At 40.9% G+C, this 20,218-nt stretch overlaps 1 protein-coding gene across 2 annotated transcripts; it reads right to left on the bottom strand.

The window, feature by feature from the left end:
- Positions 1-10,109: 10,109 nt before the first annotated feature.
- On the bottom strand, positions 10,110-16,733 carry stc1 (stanniocalcin 1). Of its 2 annotated transcripts, none has more exons than XM_085368102.1 (4): positions 16,553-16,733; positions 14,660-14,802; positions 14,336-14,547; positions 10,110-13,823 (listed from the first exon to the last, which is right to left on the bottom strand). In XM_085368102.1, the coding sequence occupies exons 1-4, from the start codon at positions 16,731-16,733 to the stop codon at positions 13,523-13,525; spliced, it is 837 nt and encodes a 278-aa protein (XP_085224228.1). In that variant the 3' UTR covers positions 10,110-13,522. The 2 variants fall into 2 exon arrangements, with proteins under 2 accessions (XP_085224228.1, XP_085224229.1); XM_085368103.1 differs by having other exon boundaries at positions 14,660-14,799; positions 16,553-16,717.
- Between the last annotated feature and the right edge of the window lie 3,485 nt (positions 16,734-20,218).

Here is a 20,218-nt window from a genome sequence, read left to right as displayed (position 1 = left end):
GACCCTGAAAAGGATAAGCGGAAGCGAATGGATGGATGGATGGATGGATGGATGGATGAATGTGATCTATAGGGGGGAAATAAACAGCAGTTTACTGATGCCACTCAAGATCTTTATTCCACCAAAGATCACCTTGGGTAGTTTATTAACTGTTAACTAATTTCTGTAGAAATTGTGGTGGAATTGTTGCTACAGCCAGACATTGTCTCTTGTATGTTTTTACTGTCTCTCCTACTGAAAAAGTTACCGCCAGATGCACAGAATCAACTTTTTGAGGCTGGACCTGAATGTTGCTTGCTATTAAAGGCTGAATGTTTGGAGAGAAAAAAAAACAAAAAACAAAATATTGAAAATATGGTATATACGATATCCATTAAGTAATTGGGAACTACTACAGAGAAAAAGAAAGAGTTTAAATAATTCTGTTCAATTCCTAAAATTATTCCAGGGCTTTTATTTTGAAAAAAAAGAGAGACTGTGGTCAACAGAAAAATTTCCTGTATGAAACTGAGCAATCTTATTTAGAAAATCTGAGACACCTGTTGCCTCCTGTTGGTCACCGTGAACTGGGATTTTAAATGTGGAGAGGAGGGGTGGGGGGGGGGGGGGTGCTGTGATTTCAAGGTTACCACGGAGAAACATCCACTATTTGCCAGTTACTGCATTTCATATGTTGAACAGCTGAAATAAGCCGAAACTCGTAGATGTATTCAAGTCACTGGTTAAAGACCAATGGATAGATGGATAGATGGAATGAACTACAAAAGATAAGATAAGATAACTCTTTATTGTCCTTGCACATTCATACCTAGTACAACAGTACAACGAAATTGGAAACTGTCCCACGTCTGCACTGCGCACAACTAAACACAACTAAACACAACTAAACACAACACAGTAACTTAAAATGGATTTTTTTAAGTGCAAGAAAGGTATGAACAAAGGAATGACTTAATAAATAAAAGAATGAGTGTATGTTTATTGTACATTATTATTATTATTGTTATTGTTATTATTGCGACTGGCACCTGTCCAGGGTGTTCCCCGTCTCTCGTCCTATGACAGCTGGGATAGGCTCCAGCACCCCCCTGAACCTGAAACGGATAAGCCAAAGTGAATGGATGGCTGGATGGATGTTATTATTGCCCCCCCCCCCCCCCCAAAAAAAAAAATGTCCACAAAGGTAACCAATCGGGTGTCAGCTGATTGCATTGATTAGGGCTATTGCCCTGTAAAAGCTGCCCTTGAGTCTGTTTGTCCGCAACCTCAGCAGCCTGAATCTCCTGCCAGACGGCAGCAGCTTCAACACCCGGTGTCCTGGGTGTGTGCAGTCTTGTAGGATGCTGCGTGCCCTCTTAAGACAGCGAGTGCTGTACAGGTCCTTCAGGGAGCGAAGAGGATGTTTTTTGGGCCACATTAATGACCCTCTGAAGTGCCTTTTTGTGTGCCATGGTGCAGCTGGAGAACCATACACAAATGCAGTCAGCACACTTTCAATGGAGCAACGGTAGAAGACGATCAGCAGCTCCCTCGTCAGGTCCATGTTACTGAGGATTCTCAGAAAATAGAGACGCTCCATTGGAGGTCTGTGTCCATGTGCACACCCAGGAACCTGAAACTGGACACCCTTTCCACAGACTCCCTGTTGATGCTGACGGGCTGCAGTTCAGACTTCCTCCTTCTGAAGTCGACTAGTAGCTCTTTTGTCTTTGTGGTATTGAGGTCCAAGTTGTTGTCTGTACAATAATCCGACAGCCTCTGAATCTCAGCTCTGTATGCCGTCTCGTCTTCCCCAGAGATGAGCCCCATCACAGTGGTATTATCTGCAAACTTAATGACTGCGTTGTCGGGGTGGGTACTCACATAGTCATGTGTGTACAGAGTGTACAGCAGGGGACTTAGTACACAGCCTTGTGGAGAGCCAGTGTTAAGGTTGAGGGCTGAGGAAAGATGAGGCCCCACTCTGACTGTCTGTACACGGTCTGAGAGAAAGTCTCTGATCCAGCGGCAGGTGGTAGAAGGAAGTCCAATATCTAGCAACACGCGTTTATTGTTAATATAAATGTGATTACATTTGGCTCAGTGTGTCCAGTTACAGGTTTTCCTTTATATATATATATGAATATTCATAATGAAGGCCATCAGGATTTTAATAAATACATTTTAGTTTATTACTTCTGATCATGAAAAAATTCTAATTAGTTTTTAAATGGTGGTTTCATTTAGTCAATTTTTTTGTTGATTACATTCTTCAGAAATAGCCAAAAAGCCATGGACAGCTAGGTCTCATAAGCAGTGCTTATGTATGTGATCAGTTTCTCCCTAAGATGGTGTATTAATTCAGCTTCACTAAACAGCAGGCTTAATGAGACTGAGACTCTCATTAAGAGCCCAACACATAGAATACATAGAAATGTATGTCCAGTGCAGCCTTTTTTATCTACAATTTGGTCCGTTCAGCCCTGTACTAATGACAAAAAAAAAAAAAGTTATTAGCCTTAACATTTACTAACCCTTGTGTTGTCCTTGGGACATTTTTGATAGCAAAAGAAATCTTTTGCTATCAAAGTTATTCAGTACTATGCTAATACGTAATTTGATTTATTTATGGGGTTTTCATTGGATTTTATAACACCTGTTGTCCTCAAGGCCAAAAACGTTCCCCAAGTACAAAGTGTTGCAAAGGGCCATATTTTCACACCATACTGCTTTCAAACATCTTTGATCTTGGATCACTGATGTGTGGGGTCAAGCAATGGTCATAACAACAACAACAGGCAGCACAATGAGGAGGCAGGTGCTCTACATTCAATTTAATTCAATTTTATTTATACAGCGCCAAATCACAACAACAGTTGCATCAAGGTGCTTTATATTGTAAGGTAGACCCTACAATAATACATACACCTACAATAATATGCTCACAAGCCTCCATTGCACTGGAGGCTTTACCATGTTGTGGAAAGGAATGACCAGTAGAACAATGCATATATTGTCCTCTAGTATAATGAGGAGGAATAATCAATGTTCAGGAAGATCCAGGGTTAGAAGATAAAGAGAATATTGCCAATATTTAGATCATATGCTACCCTTTCTCTGAAAAAGCACATCACCCACCTGCAGAAGTGGAAGAAGGCTATGAAGTGAAGGAAAGTGATGAAGAATCTGAACTATGTTCAAGTAGGTTCTCAGGCATCCAGGACATGGTAGTCTGAGGAGCTTGGAAAGAAAGTGACTGGGCTTTTTGAAGTTTCTTGAATTTTCAGAATGTGAAACTGAAATAGAAGATGTGTCAGAGGACTGCACATCTTCCATTTCAATTATGATGAAGATCAAGCAAGAAAGAGGAGTCAGCTGAGACAGAAGAATATTTGCAGTAATGTGAGGAAACATTGATCTGGTCTTCTATCCTTCCCAGTGACAGACGATGCATGACTTTCTCGTGCGTCACAGAGAAAGACAATCTACCATGGTCTAAGCACATATGCCAGGTCCCATACTCTTTCAGTGGCTTTTCTACTGGAGTACTGAAAGCATTATACACATTATGTTTATATTATGCTTTTTAATTTTCACATGCCCATGGATGCATCAGAGACCAAGTTGGGGTTCAGTAACTTGCCCAAGGACATCTTGGTAACAACTCCAGACTAGAGCACACAGAGATTGAACCAACATCCAGTTAGTAGATGACCTGCTCTACAGCCAACGCAATGACAAACAAGGAGGGACAACAAGTGAGGAAGAAAAATGGATCAAATGCAGCCGTAGGTATATGTGGGTATGTTGATTCTTACTGCCGTGCATCCAGTAAAGTCGCCACGGCCAGTTTATGACATCCTGAGTCTGGTAGGGAAGTTTTCATGCTACCATGACTGACACAAGATTAATCATAGAATCGCAAAAAGGATATCATTTCATGATAAAGACACAATAGATGATCATCATTCATGACGCAATTATTGAGGTGTATGGGACAATGGGTGTTTTTCCTGCTGTTGATGTAAGATCCAGGTACTGATGTGACTGTGTATGAGCACCACGTCCCCTTCAGAGGACTCTGTCCATTCCAACAGAACATCCCAAGTAAACCGGGGAACTATGAGATAAAAACATGGGCAGTATGAGATGCCAGGTCGAGCTGTGCATGGACATGCTAGTGTACGATGGCAAACCGTCTGGCCTGCAGTCAGGGCACGCAAGTTGTCCCTAACATTCCAGCAGGTTTCCAAAAGAAAACAATCACCTGTAACAACTTGTTTACTTCATGTGCCCTTGGCCTGCAACTGCAACTGTGTCAAATATGGACACCCCTTTGTTCTCATGAAAGTTTGCCTTCACTAAGACCCATGCCCTAGTGTACCTACCATGCCAAAATATAGAAAAATGTCATGTAATGAGTTGGAATACAGATGAATAAAACCTTGAAAAACAGAGAAACAAGGTTCGGTGCCCCTAAATTGTAAAATGAAGGGTAAATTTGTGGTAATGTGTTAGTCTGAAGTAAAACTAAGGTCTAACACTGAATTGATTGACAATTTATATTTTATACTTTAAAAAACACTCAAATGAAGTGAGGACATTTTTGTCCCCTGAGGACCACAGGTTTATGGAAATCGGGGGGACATTATGAGGGTTAAGCCCGTGACACCCCCTACTGAAGGTGCTTCTTTTAGGGATATACAGAACACTGTGGGTGTAAATCAGAAGCCCAACATGGAGGAGGACACCAAGACCAAAATATACTACTGTAGTTATACCTTCAGTGGCTCCTTTTAACCCTCTTCTTCAACCAGATATCAATATTATAGAGAACTTGGAAGACCTTCAAACCAGGAAGAAGGCAATATATGTGTGTGTGTGTGTGTGTGTGTGCGTGTGTGTGTGTGTGTGTGTGTGTGTGTGTGCGTGCGTGCGTGCGTGCGTGCGTGTGTGTGTGTGTGTGTGTCCACCCATCCATGGCCATAGGTGAGTCTGAAAATGTAGATCGACCAGTAAATCGAGAGCTTCACTCTCACACTCATCTCTCTCTACATCACATCAGCGTCACCATCACTGGAGACATAGCTCAAATCCATCTGTCAATCTCCTGTTCCACTCACCCCTCATTCATGACAAAGATCCTGAGATACACTTTCCTCACCCGCATCAGCTTGGCAGTTGTCAGTTGCTTGCACCTCTGTCTGTTAAGCAGCAGTTAGTGATGGCATTCTGCGTGTTTTACTGGAACAAGTCAATGTGTCTCTGAACGCGCTTATGGCTCCTCTTACAATATGGCTTATAAAATCCAAAGTATTTTTAGTTCAGTTTTGTTAAAAATATGTTCAAAAGAAGGATTTAAAAGGAAAATCCTTGATCGAATTATACTCCATGAGGCAGTTATTGCATTCCTGTCACTCAAATGCCTACAGATGAAAAGATGTACACCTCTTTAAGGAATGCATCATTTGAAAGGAGACACATTTTTCTGCAACTTGGTCGTAGGCGATAACAGCCATAGACTGAAAACTGAGAATTTCCTCTTCAGTTAACTGAGCAACTGTAGCACCGCACAGTTTATACCAGATGTAACAGCAATCCAACAAACCTGCTAATGAGTAATTAAAACTTTGAGAATTAGTGTGGAGGATCTTGTCAGTTATTACAACAATATCCATGCACCATTGAAAACAATTCACATAAAAAGTAATTTTTGAAAACTAAGAAAACTCAGGTTTCAGTTACTTTTACTGTTATTAATAATAAGTTATTCACTTTCCAACATTTGAATCAGCTTCCATCTCTTCTGATAGATTTGATCAGATAAATGGGAATCCAAATGCTTCACGAACTAACTTCCTCTCTACATTATCCCCGTAAAGCCTGAACCTTGAAATAGCTGCCAGAAAATTTCCCTAAACTGGAGTGTTCATTGAATCGTCTGACAAATTTTAGAAAAACAAAGGAAGGTGCATTTGTTTTTAATTTGTTTCATATTTGCTACATACAGCATTTTTTGTGCAATTTATTGCTCACTGCAAACTGTTAGGGGTTAAAAAAATCCCACTGACAATACAGAAGTCTCAAAAACTCAAATACGATACACTTGGTGTTATACGGTTAACACTGACTTAAATTCACCGTCACATTCCCAGTAGGCTGGTAGTGATAAAGACTGTGTTTTTATCATCATTTTAAATCCATTATAGGTAGAAAAACAGTCAATCCTTTGAATTAACCACAGCAAAGCTGGAGTCAGCTCCTGAATGGAGAAAGAAATCTGTGAGACCTGCTTATGTCCACTAGATGTCTCTGCCACTCTGTATTCATTTCAGACATGCTTTTGTCCACACTCTGCGATCAATAAACGAGAGTACATGACTCTTGCTGTCAATCTCTTGAATCCACATGTCATGTTCAGTTCACATTTCATATGCAAAACTGCAGTAAACGTATTGTGTCTACAACACCAAGATCATCTCAGAATGAAGTAGTAGCAGCAGTGTGTTAATGTTAATCTCATCTTGTTAGCTATCCTGTTAGTCTCCAGCATCAAGAAAAGTCATACAATATCTAATGGTGGCTTCAGCCATACCAGTTAAATCTGCCTGCGTTTTCCAGTGTTCGTCATTCAGCTGGAGAGCTGTTAAAATAGCCAGGCCCTTCAAGAGAAAGCAAGATTAAAGAGTGTTCAAGAGCATTTCAGCTGCACTCATGGATATGATGCTCAGTTGGCCCCGTCACTTTGATTGGCTGAGGCAAAGATGGGTGCACAAATCTACCCATCTACCTGCGTTTTCTGTGCAACTGAGTAAATGTTTAGTTTTTTGCAATCAGCACAGTCACAACTATAAGCTGCACTCGATTCTAAGACAAATCCTTTGAGAGAGACGCTTTGGCACAAATGGAAAACGCTCCGTTTCATCTCTTTCCCCTGCCACTCCAGCTCTTTCTTGAGTAAAAAAATTTGATCTCATTTTCTTTCCCGTCCTTGGGTATTTCCCCACAGAAATGAAGGGATAGTGATTGCTGGGTAAGATTGGAGTGGATCTAATCTTCCACTGCTCTCAGTCATACTCCATTTCACTGCACATCTAATTTGTCACACTGCTGATGAATATGCCACAAGTTTCATGGGAAAGAGAAGAACATAATGAATATAAAACACACTGGGAGAGAGGAGAAGTAATTGCCGTACCGCACAAACCACAGTGCATTGTTCCTTTTTCCCCTCAAATTGCTGACACTTTGCATGCACTGTGGATACATTGCTTTGCTCCCTCAAAATTCAATCAAGAGGTTAAAACAATGACAAACAATGGTGGGTCTGTTGCATGCCTGCAGGCTGGTATCAGAGGCTCTGTGGTCTTTTATGCCTTCAGGGTCATTCTCCCCATGCAGCGCTGTAGGGAATGCATGCATTTATGGCTTATATTCATGCGATGCTGTGATATTTGATGTTCTTTACGGACGTGCATGTACTGTAAAGCTGAAAGGATTTTGCAATGTAGCGCTGTTTCACAACTGCTTTTCAAAAGGAGCCACATTGAGGTAAAATAAACACAAGCAGATGGTATGAATTGCATCTGCATAATGATATTCTAATTTCGTCATTATTCATTATTATTCTGGTTGGGATTGTCAGGATGGTGATACACTCGGCAGCAGTCCAAGCAACAGGCAACGAAGTGAATAGGCAGGGTCAAAAATCTGTTCAAATGTTTCCTGGCAACAAGATGATCCTGTGTGTTGAAAGCAGTAATTCCATCCAAATTGCCTTCAAAAGTTGCCCACTATATATAACTGCAGCTGTGTAGACAGACTGTGAGACGCAGACCATATGGAAGAATTCATTTATGTTGTGTTCCTGTCCATCATGCTTGCATTAGAGCCACTGATTGAGTTGAGATTGGATGTCTCTTTCAAGCAGATAATAGAATCTGTGTGCAGAGCTGCTGCATCACCTATCCACGAGACTGGAGAGCGGTTGATGAGAAAGCCCTTCAGGACTCTTCTCTAAATAGGCATGAAATTATATCTCCCTCTGACTGAGATTAGCGTCCGTGGAGCCTCTTACGTTCTGCCCCCTCTTTTCCTCAGGCTCTTAAACCAAACAGTGCAGTTTCAGCTTGTTTGTGCTGAAGTTTAAGAAAGTTCATTTTCATCAGGAGGTGCTCGCTCCGTCCTTCAGCTTCCTTCACGGGTCCTGCGGGATTTGTCACACATACTTAGGGTGTTTGGTAAAGCAATTACTTTGCAAGTCAGCCGGATTCTCTTGTGATCCTTTTACAGTCATAAAGACTGCGCAGGCAAAGACAGATCATAGATGTGAAATCACTGAAAAGTAATATCACAGGCTACCACAGTGATTAATACGAAAGTCTGATATCACCAAATGGGACATGATGCTTCATTATATTCTCTGGCACTAGTAATCACGACCACTGCGTGTTCCAGGTTACTTGTGTTTAAAAGATCATCTTTAATAGTGTAACCTTTATAGATGAGGCCTGGTTAGGCAGTGGCAGAAAGCCATATTAGATTACCTCTTCATCTCTTATACAAACACAAATAAAGCAAAGCTGGTGTGCCCGACAGGCGGCCTGTGTTCATTTATTTAGACTCACTCTTGTGACAATGCACCTTTCTCAATGGTGGCATATCATAGTGATGTTCAAGAGGAGGTTTAAAGATAAAGTTAACTAGGCCTCCCACATGCCAAGCTTTACAGTTTTATTACATAATGTTCATTCATATAACCGATGTTTGAGAAAGTCATCTCTATGACAGCAAATGGAAAACATTTTACATCTAGACGGTGAATGTAGTGGTGAGCATTTAGCAGCTAAAGTGCTACAGTTGGACTGAAAAGCAGAGTTAAAAGGAAAAGGTATGGTAGTCAGAAAATAAGGTTCAATTTTTGCCGTTCCTGCCGCCTTGCTGCTCACCTATAATCTGTCTTGACTCTAACCTGCTGCCACTGCTGCAGTTCATTTCGCAGTTCACTGCATTTCACCCCCTCATCCACTTGCACCGTAGGATCCACAATCTGACATAATCCTGCAAAGCCCCTTATTTTTGCACTGGTGTGAAGATCAAAATCTATACATGCCATTGCTTTATGTGCATTTATAACACAGTGCTAATCGTAGTTTCGTGATAAAGGTTGTAGCTGCACACTCTGACTGCACTGCACCATCGCAAAGCTGGAGTGTGCAGTGAACTTAATATCATTTTAAGTGTCTTTCCAGTGTGCGGTGCAATGGGCAACACTGTTTACGGTCTAATAAAAAGCATTGTAATGAGAAGGATCAGCAAAAGTGTTGCAGAAAAGAACACCCAGTACAACACTGACACTTTGGATTGGATAATTGGGAGGTCGTCGTAGTTTAAAATCTTTTATAGTCTGAACATAAATGCATCTCAAAGCTTATGTAATGAGAAAATTCTCTCCTCAGTTTCCATCATTAAACTGCACATGTTGCAGTTTGCCGGTAGATAAAATGAAGGCGTCAAGTCAAGAGACATTTGTGAATATTTTTAGGCAAGCTGGTGGGAAAAAAAATGCGAGCCTAAGGGACTTTAAATCAGCATATTATAAAAGATCGGAACGAGTGAAAGAAGAGCAAAGCAACATATTGCATACCATATGCCAGATATGATAAATATTTTATTTCTGATCAGCAAAAGACAGACAACTGATGCATTTGTATCTTTCATGACTTTTCAGTACAGAGGAAAAACCCAAACATATACACAGTATGGGCATATATGTATATGGGTATATTTTAAAGTGCAAGTGATTCACAAGGGTCAATCATGCGTTACATAGCATCTGTATCAGGAACTTCAGTAATTCCCTAAATTAGCAATAACTTTTTGAATCTGATATTAAAATAAGTGTCGTATTCATATATATATATATATATATATATATATATATATATATATATGAATACAAAATAAACTTTACTAGTCACTGAAGCATTTCGATTTCGTTTAAGCACAACAACATTTATTTATGCATTTCAAGTCTTGAGAGGAAAGAGTACCACGAAGTGCCAGAGGTCAGGGAGATTTTTGTCTCTAGCACTGACAGAAACAGTTTCACAAAACTCACCATGGGTCAATTGAACAATATTCCAGTACCACCTTAAGCGCCCTATACCTGAATTCAAATCTGAAACAGAAAGAAAATAAAAGCTTTTCTTCTCTTTTTTGTTGTTGTTGTTTGTTTTTCCCCCAAATAACCTTCACCGGTCATCTATCTCGGTCATGTCCTTGTCGAACGAGACATTCAGTATACAGGTACATTCTCTAAAAGTACCAATACATTTTACTTGGTGAGGAAACAGTCAATTTGCCCGTGCCAAATATATTTGACATGGAGAATGTTCATAGGAGATAAATATGAAGACATGGATAGACATTAATGTGTGTTTAAATGCAAATATGGACCGATGCTGAGCTCACTGCACGTTGACAGATCAGAGCGGCCAGAGTGGAGGGGCATCCAGACAGCATCGATCAGGCTAGTAACAGTTTAGCAGCAGCTGTTGGGTTTTGGATTTACCCATGGACAACAAAGATATAGACATATGTATCAATAGCACATGAAGAAGCCCTGACCCTTCAGGATGCAAAATATTCCTACTTATCTCCATTCGCTGCGTAAATAAAATATGTCTCAGTTGCACATGTACTGAATGTTTCAATGCCCTTTATAGTGGTTAAGATGCAAAGTGCATATTTAACAGAAAATATAAGCTAGGATATACTACAGTGTGACTATAGCTCTTAACTTCCTAAGAGATTCCTTCAGAACAGCTGTCCATTTGCACCACACGACACAAAAGAAACGATTCACAGAACAAAACGAATGCGAGTGTAAAATAAAATCTGAAAGAAGTAAAACACAGAACCATAAAGCATTATAGAGGAGCATCGCCTTCACACTGTGAGTGCAGTATGAGAGCACACATGCTGCTGCTTGATTCACACAGCATCAGCTGGCACTGAATGAAATAAAGGTCAATTTCTGTGTTGCTGTGAATCCTTTGTGTGTGACTATTGCATAGTTTGGAATTTTAACATAGCTATTAAATTGACACTGAAAAATAAAACATCTCTTTTTCTGGTCCGAGCGTCACTCGGTTCACTAGTAATCCTCTGCATTTTTTTTTAAACAGGACTGGGTCCAGCTCATTTTCTATTGACTGAAGTCAAACGTAAGGCAATTACTTCTCACGACTTGGGAGTAAAAGAATTTCAAGACGACCGAATTGCGAGGTTTAAGATTAAAAATGGGATAGTTGCTAAATAAACCTGTATAGTAGTGAACTCAACCCATTCTTAGTTCAAACTTCAAACCTCCATACTGCATTTTCAATGTGCACAAATATTTACTCACTTACTCAACATACTTTTATTCTCTAAACTAAGCCATGGATTATCCTATTGAAGTTCCACCATCTATCTATAAAAGCAAACACCAGCATCAAGACCCTTCTTAGTGACTGTGGCTCTATGATCGTGCACTGGTTTGGGATGATTGTCTTGGTCTCTCAAAGCTGTGAAATTTGTTTTTGAAAGATAATCACTTAACGGATGCACGACTGCTTGGCTACAGCCTAAAGCATGAGCGTCCAAAGTAACCCAAAATCATTACGCTATTACATAAACGCTGCCTATGTTTATATTTCGCCTTGCTACCCATCGAATCATTAACTCTAGCTAAATACAAGGCCAGTCTTAGCAAAAATAGATCAAAAGTTTTGCTGTGAGAGATGTGGCTCAACCTAAATCAAAGGTTATGTCTCGGATTATGTGTCATATATTTGTTAAATTTATGCCTCACCTTCATTCCGCGCAAAGAAAAGCACTGCAAGCAAGTGTAGAACCATCGAGAAGCTTCCCTAACAGGCCCCCCGGTGCTGATGTTTGTTTTACCTGGTTTAGATTCAATAACGTGCACGACTCCCCAGCACCACACGTGAGCATCTAGCAGCTGCACCGACAACCAGAAACTGTGTCAAAAAACTAAGCTAATGTTTTGCTGTGGTCCCGTGTAACCTCCGCGAAGTAGATCACCTGACCTGAATGACCAACCTTGTTCCCCTATGGCCAGCACAGAGTCATGACATGGGTCCCATTCAGTCACCAGAGTGTCAGCTCACTTTTTTTTGGCATAGAGCTCATGTTCAAATAGGAGCCATGACTGAACTGCTCTTTAAATCTGTAAATTAGTTAAAACTACAATAATGCATTAAAATAAAAATAAAAACATTAAATAATATAGTAGGAAAATAAATATCATTCCAACAAGGCTTTTGTTTTTCTCTTTAAATAGTCATTCTCCATCTTGACCTGGAAGCCAGTGTGCATGTCACATGATTCACCTCAGAGAGTGATGCTCATCAGTCCGAGAAGACACTCTGCTCTCAGTCTCAGCGGTGAACGTGCTAATCAGCTACTGCGCGCACACACGACTGCTTCGCACTCAGTTAAGAACATGGACACAGATCTCACTAAGCATGGTCCCATACTAGATATACTATAGAGCTCAACAGTCTTATGCATTGCAAGTGTCTGGATACAAGATATGCTAAAAGGACTTCTTCTGATAGACTTGGCCATGACCTGAACAATCCTTACATGCAGGATAATGATTTAAAACACATGACCATGGCTACATCTGCCATCAGAAATAATTAAAAAAAAAAATCTATAAGTGCTATAGCTATACGCAATTTTGGTATTTCATGAATAGCATTCAGGGCAGTTAGAAGTTTTTTGGTCAGTTTAAGGTAACCTCTCAAAGGTTAGCATGAAACCTCTACAGACCTCACTCCATTATGAGCGCTCTCTTTTAGAGGGCTAGCTATGGCTGTCTCTGGTAACTTAGTATACAGTACATTTAAGTGTTATGATAGTGTCAAAAACAGTTATGAAACTCATTGCCACATCTCATGCTCACAATTCGACTAATCTCAATGCAGAAATATTAGATAAGTCTACTAGTAATTACCCATTCCTACAAATAAACCAATAATAACCAAACTACTGATTTCCTATTCATGAACAAATATCAGGATTATGAAATTGTATTTTTTTTCTTTTTACTTTTAAAGTACTGGCTTGTGCTCTAGATTCATGAAACACTTTTTTTCTCTTTTTTTCTCTCCTTTTTTTTCCTTTTTAGCTTGTCGTCAAAAGACTTACGAATTAATCTCTGTTAAAGGACGATAAGAGGAGCGAACAGGAACACGTCGCACAATTGTAGCAGCCTCCTGTTCAACACTAACTGTGAGCGGGCACATTTGAAAACAGTCTATGGAAGATGGGGTTCTTTCGAGTCTAAAGTGTAGGATATATAATATAACAACAATCAAACTGATATCGACTCTATGGACTCTACGGGTGGTCCGGCATTCCCTAGAGGTGGGATTTCTGTAACTTCCAGTCTAGCAGAGGAAAAGATTGGTATCACCTCTAGGGAATAGAGGAACTTTTGTGGTGTTTTGAGGGTGAGTGGAAGTGGAAGTTAGGAGCTGTCGCTGGCGGAGCGCTTTTTGCCAAAATGACTGGCAGAGTCTCTGTTTCGCAGATTAGGCTGGATCTTGTACACATGGGGACCCATGGACAGCCGCCAGCTCCCACGGCTCTCTGCTCCAGTTGGGATGACGGCAGCTGCAGCCACAGCGGTGGATGGGCAGGGCTTGTTCTGCAGCAGCTGAATAAGCATGGTCATCTCTGGGCCGAGCCGCGACACCATGCTGGTCCTAACGCGATCCACCGTGTCCTCATCACAGTCCATCAGGCTCTGTAACAGCTTACCATAAAACCTTGGACCACAAAGGCATCACAGAATGAATTTTTACATTTTTTTCAGGGGCTTAAAAGGGAAAAAGGACAAAATGTGCAGCACAGCAAGAAAGCATGTCGTCGTAATCTGTAATGGTTCAAAATTAGCATTTCTATGCACGCATTCTAGATGGCCTGATGTCATCTCTATGGGCGTAACCATCCCGGCTCCAGTCGCTGGCCTACTAAGCTTCGTGCTCCACCCTTCTATCCTTTTGTATCCACTCCCAAACTGCAATTCTATATGTATTAGAACAACAATAGGAATGAAACCATCCAAAGTTGACATTCCTGTTTGATTTTCTTTTGTTGCATGAAAGAATGCAAAACGCTGATGCTAATCAAAACATGCAAATCAAGACAAGTGTAGTCATTGCTTATGCTGCTCATAAACAAGCTGCACTCTCTTATTTGCCTGAAATTCACAGAGGTTTTTTCCTCAACTTGGTTTTGGGAAAACTTGTAAAGCACATACAGCAGAGGACGATCTCACCTGTTGGGAAAGTGACTTGGCAGCTGTGCCACTTCACCAATAGCATCTGGATTTGATCGGGCAACCGTGCAGATATCCAGCTTGCTGTAACACTCCTCTTGGACTTCAGATATCATTCTTTGAAAGGCGGAGCAGCGGCGGATGGTGAGGAATGCCTTCGAGGTGATGCCATTGGCAATGCACTTAAGGCTCTCCTTCACAAACGCTTTACCCTGTAAGAAAAAACAAAACAGCAGTGCTTTACACACTCTTGTCCTGACACATATGCCCATATAATCCTCCACAGCTCATGTGCACATAGCAACAGAGAATGAAAGCATATACCTGAGTGTCAAATTTAGCAGCACTGTATAGGAAGGACTTGCAGATGTCATGCATGCCATCTGTGTCGCAAGTTGAGTTTTCCAGGCAGGCGAAGGCTCCGCACCCAACTTGGAGGGCACTGCTGAGACAGCGTGCCACATCTGCTGTGGGCACAGAGAATGAACCATCAGCAGGGGAGTCAACAGTGGGTTCACTGGGAAACATTGCACACTCACTAAGCTCATTACTGAAGGGTTGCCAGGGTTTCAGCTAAAAGAGAAAATGCAGCGAACAAAAGAGAATTTTCATACTTTGGTGCTTCACAAAACACAGACAGTCACTCGGGGCAAACAGTGACTTGACTGAAGATTGGACACCTTACAACTCAAAGATTCTCAGACATTATTTGGCACCACTTCACTTTTCTTTTGGCAGGAACTTATATTCCAGTGTTTGGTTCTTTTCAGCAGCGCTTGGATGAACAGCGCCAGAAATACCAAAGAGTTTCCTGAAAATTGTTGGCATGCCTGTAGACACACATAAACATACAGTTGCACCCCTCAAACACACACACACACACACACACACACACACACACACACACACACACACACACACACACACACACACACACACACTCTGTCACCAATCTTTGTCTTCAATTATTTTACACAAAATAGCTGTCAAGTTGATCTTGAGGACTCTGCCTCCAGAACCGATCCCGTGTACACCTACATAATGAATTAAATGTTCACAAAATGCTGCCATGCTCACGTCATGATTAACCCACTAGCAACCCCCATCTCTATGACAGAGCTGTGACAGCCATGCTGCAGCAGCATTCGATCCACGTGCCAGAAATTTAGAAAAAATTATGTTAGCCGCACATGCACACAGCTGGCTTAAATCTTGACACTTCTAGACAGAGGTCTAAAACAATCCGTTTCTTTATCCTTGATCTCAGAGTCCGCTAAGATGGCAAAAAGCCTGGCTGAAGACCTTTGTAATAACCATTAAGACATGTCACAGAGGAGCCCAGAGCCTTCTTGGGCTTTGAATCTGGGCCCTTTTGTTGACCTGCACAGTCAGATTAAGTCTATCTGCCACCAGGGACTAGAGATTGCTCTGGAAACACAGAGAGTGAGCTGCAAATCTTATGATGATGATGAAGCAATTCCTGCAGATGGGGAAGAGCATCCCTGTTACCCACTGCCTTTTATCACTGAGCTGTGCCTTTGTAGTCAAAGAATATTAATATTTTTTAACACTCACCATTTGAATGAAGCCAAACAGATTTATGCTGTACAGCGGCGGATCTTTTTTTTCTTAGTGGTTATTAGAAAGATTTGGGCTTTTTCCCTTTACACATAAGGAAACGGAAAAAAAAGAGGTTGCATTTATTAATCCCAACGACACAACCCAGTGACAAGCAGTTTTGCTTTTTTCTGCTTCGTGCAACGGTGCACAATGCTGTGATCTACTTCTTCTAACTTCAAGGCTCCAGAATGCTCCGCGATATCCAGAAAACGCCGTGTTTAAAGCCTCTCAATCCGCTTTAGTGCTAAATAGTGGAACCAATGCAGCAGAAGGAGGAAGCCAAGAGAAAGACACTAACAGCATGACACAGCCTGCACTCTCAGGTGTCAGCACCAAGCTCCATGCTCATCTGTTGCCGGCAGGACACCGGCAAAAACCACAGCGTTAATCCCGCAGACTTCTCCGCGAATCAACGCGCTCGTTAAGACAGAAACGGCTGCATAGGCCAACACATTTATGAGAAGGAAAGATCTCTATATAGATTAGGCTGAGCATTTGAAAAAATAAATAAATAAATAGATAGATAGAAGTAAATAAAAAATAAGAAAGCAAGCAGTGCACTCTGAGATGTGCAGATGGAAGCAGCGTGTTACTTACTAGGGCTATTGGCAGAAAAGCGTGCTCTCCTGGGCGAATAGGACTCGTTTTGATCCACTTCATAGGCTGATGCATTCAGCACCAGCAGGAGAAAAAGTCCGGTTCTCAAAGGCATCATCCTGTCAACACAGATAACACAACTAAACGCAAAGAGACGCCTCCTGCTTTGTGTGTAATTCATAAGAAGAGCGCCCCGAAAAAAAAAAAGAAAAAAAAAAACCTTCTGCAGCGCAAAAACAGAACAAATGAAGGCTACTGCGAGTAGGCTGTCAGCTGTGGCTCTACACTGGACTCCTCGCTATCCTTTTAACTTGCATGACAGATTGCACGTCAAGTCTGCACGGGTTTATATGGGAGCGCTGAATATTACGAGCTCTGCGGTTGGACCAATCAGATCGTATTCAAGACCTTGGGCTTAGTCCGTCCACTATTAATTGATGAAATGATTTAACATCCGCCAGTTTTGTACATCATACAGCTCCATATTCAGGTTAGGAAATTTATTTGAGTACCGTAAGTGTTTTTGGTCATGTTTTTCAAATGAGATTCAGTTTTGGGGCTAATTAAGATTATCTATCACATGCTACAGGCATGTGGTCTTTTTCCGTCACCATTTTCATCAGTTTTCAGCTCTATGATCCGCTAATAGTCCCTAATTGCAGAAGATCAATGTATTCCTCATATGTAAGACACAGTTGATCTGCCATTAGATCAGCCATGTCTCGTATATGTGGAATAAATTGATTAAAGTGATTTGTATCCAATGGTAACTGAAAATGTCTTTTTCTGATTGGCTGTATAATCAAAGTGAAGGTAAGACGCTGTTGCAAAACGATTATTATTATTATATAAGAAGGAGGTAGCAGTTTATTCCTTCCCTTTTGTAATTTATTTTCCAAATGATATTTATTGGAAAATCCAGATAAATAGCTATGCATTTGTCATCTAGGTCAGCTTTAACATGTGCACAAATCTTGACTTGGTATCATGACTTTATTTTTTCCGTCACAATCAACAATTACATAGACAAATGTGTCAGCTAGCGGCGTCACATGATGCTAAATTTTATATTTTACTATGAATTCAACATTGTCTTAACATTTTTCCACTTTTATAATGTATTTCACCTTTCCAGTGAAATTTGAGGCAAAGCAAAAATATGGAAGCAGAAGATTGGATTGTAGTTCACATAGCCACACAACTATCACACATTTTCATCAGTACGGCCACGGACAATTGGCTCTAATCACGGGGTTGGAGGGGTTCGAGCCCTGGTCCCTAAACATGCTGAGGTGTTATTGAGCAGGAAACTGAACCAGACACTGCTCCTGTTGCCAGAACAATGCCTCGCATGGTGACTCACTGCCATTGGTGAGTGTTTGTGAATGGATGGCTTAGAAACACATTGTAAAACATTTTGTAGAGCTACTATACATCTGCCTGCATTTACCAAACTGATACTGGCAGACTTTGCAACTCTGCTTTATGCTGACTATCTGGTGCCTTGAGCTACTGTTAATGCCACAAATTTGCTCATAACCCCATTGCTTATTGGTGGTTCTTGTTATTTCTCTTGCTCTGACATTATGGAGATATTATTACATTTTATTACAATACCACTTCTTCTTTAAAATGCTTAAAATGCTTTTTGGCTATAGGGTACTCTGAGATGCCAGGGTTTGGGCTACATTACAAGGAAACACTAATACCGCCGGGGCAAGTCTTGCTTGCCTTAAAAGGAAAACACGAGAATTAGCCCAGTTCTTAACCCTAAATTATTTTTCTAAAGCCCCTAAGCTCAACAAATGCAAATCCTTTTAACCGCTAATATAAGTGTATTTAACCACCTTCTTTTTTTTTCTTTAGTCAAATGTTCTGGGTACTTTGCCGGATTTAAACAGCTTTGTCCAAATATCAACCCAGAGCATTCAAATGACATGTCTTCTTTATCAGTCTGGCATTTTCCTGAACTGTGCTTAATGATGGCACCATTGTTGCTTTAGCCTGGGGAATTCATGTAACAGCGAGATAAACTACCTGTAGTGTTGATGTGAAGTGCGGATGATTGCTCTTAACTATTTTCCTCTTCCTAAAACTGGAAAATGTTCAGTCTTGCAGTGCACTTACTTGCAGTTGCACGTGCCGGCACACAGAGGATGATGTGTGGGACTCTAAGCTATCATTTATCATGGAAGCCTCACGCCTCTTCACCCACTGCAACGCTCAGCCAATTCAGGCCGAATCAGACATTGAGGAAGCTGAAATGTCCTGATAATCAGAGTGTGGAACATTTTAGACTTACACCAGAACCATGCTTTTCTTTCTCTCTCCTCCAATGTGGTTTTCTTCTCATCTGTCTTGTCACACGTGTAGTTCATTTACTAGGTTGCCTCTCTGTGCCAAGTGTAAGTGTTCACATTAGTGAGGGGATTTTAAATATTTTCCATGAAACTAGTGTAACTTTTCAGAGAGCACAGCTTCCCCTCGTCAAGCCCCCCTGCTGCATTCTGGTTATCTTTGGCAATAATTGCACTATAACCCTAATTTTTCCCACAGTGCTGTAAGGAGACAGGCATGATGTAAAGCTGCTGGCACCTTATCTCTCGCTGGGGAATCCAAATATGGCCACATGCCGACTACACCAATAGCCTTTGTAATGAAAAGATAACATGAACTTAGCAGGCTAATGAATGAATCACAATAAATCATCTGCGAAGGGGCCTAAGTTGCATGTTGTACCTAGAAGGTCTATCATCTAATTCATTTTAATCCCCTTGCGGCTTCCCCTCTAGTAAAGAAAAAGACACATTTTTTATTTCGAGGTTAAAGTTTTGGTGTTTGATGCACATTTTTACTTTTGTATTTACAGTAAAGTGATTTTTTTTTTTACTGCCTTTTCTCGATACAAAGTAAGTTTGGAAAACAGCGTGTCAAAGCTCATCCTGCATGCTTACTGGTTTTGTCAGCGCTCCCTGGAAAAAATATGTAACAAAGCAACAATGTGAACAATGTAAGATTTGAGTCAGATGTTGAGCTGATATCCATGCTTTCTGAATTTGTTGCTGCTCTTGCATTTATTGTCCGTCCCCCCCCCCCCCGCAAGCTTTGGTGTGCCTCAACTGAAACTGAAGACATGAAGTCTCATCCTTGTTAGCACATCACTGCACTCTCTTGCTTTTTTGGAACGTAGCCATGCCACAAACACATTTGAGAAGACCAATCCTGCGTCCTCTGGGAGGGGGAAAGGATAATGAATTCCTTTGTCAGGTAGAAGAAGGTGATTCATCTTGTTTTCAGAAAAATAACAGGCAACATCAGCATGGTGCTGGAGACAGAGGGCAGAGTTCACTGAAAGGGCAAATCTGTTACAGAGAATAAATGTACAGTAAAAACAGCCTACTGAAGCGTGAGGGTTTTGCATTCATTTCCATTCACGTGGACGGACTGATTCTCTGATTGGAGGTCACTTTGCATCTAAGTTGAATTTTGCCTGAAGCTTATTGCAGTTTGCCTGATTGAAACTTCCTCTATAGTTCTAAGATTGGTAATTGTGAGCAAGAAATTTGAAACTTGGGCAATGGACGGGAGTTTGATACTACTAATGCCTGTGCATAAAGCATTTTAGCAAGTTCTTGTAATCATTTTTAGCAAAGCAAAAGCAAGCTG

The sequence above is a fragment of the Diplotaxodon limnothrissa genome, linkage group LG12 (assembly GCF_057381915.1).
Source record: "Diplotaxodon limnothrissa isolate DT_005_m linkage group LG12, D_limnothrissa_male_GT1.1, whole genome shotgun sequence".
NCBI classification, from domain to species: domain Eukaryota; kingdom Metazoa; phylum Chordata; class Actinopteri; order Cichliformes; family Cichlidae; genus Diplotaxodon; species Diplotaxodon limnothrissa.
The sequence above is the reverse complement of the archived record's forward strand: the minus strand, read 5'-3'. Positions and strand labels throughout refer to the sequence as shown.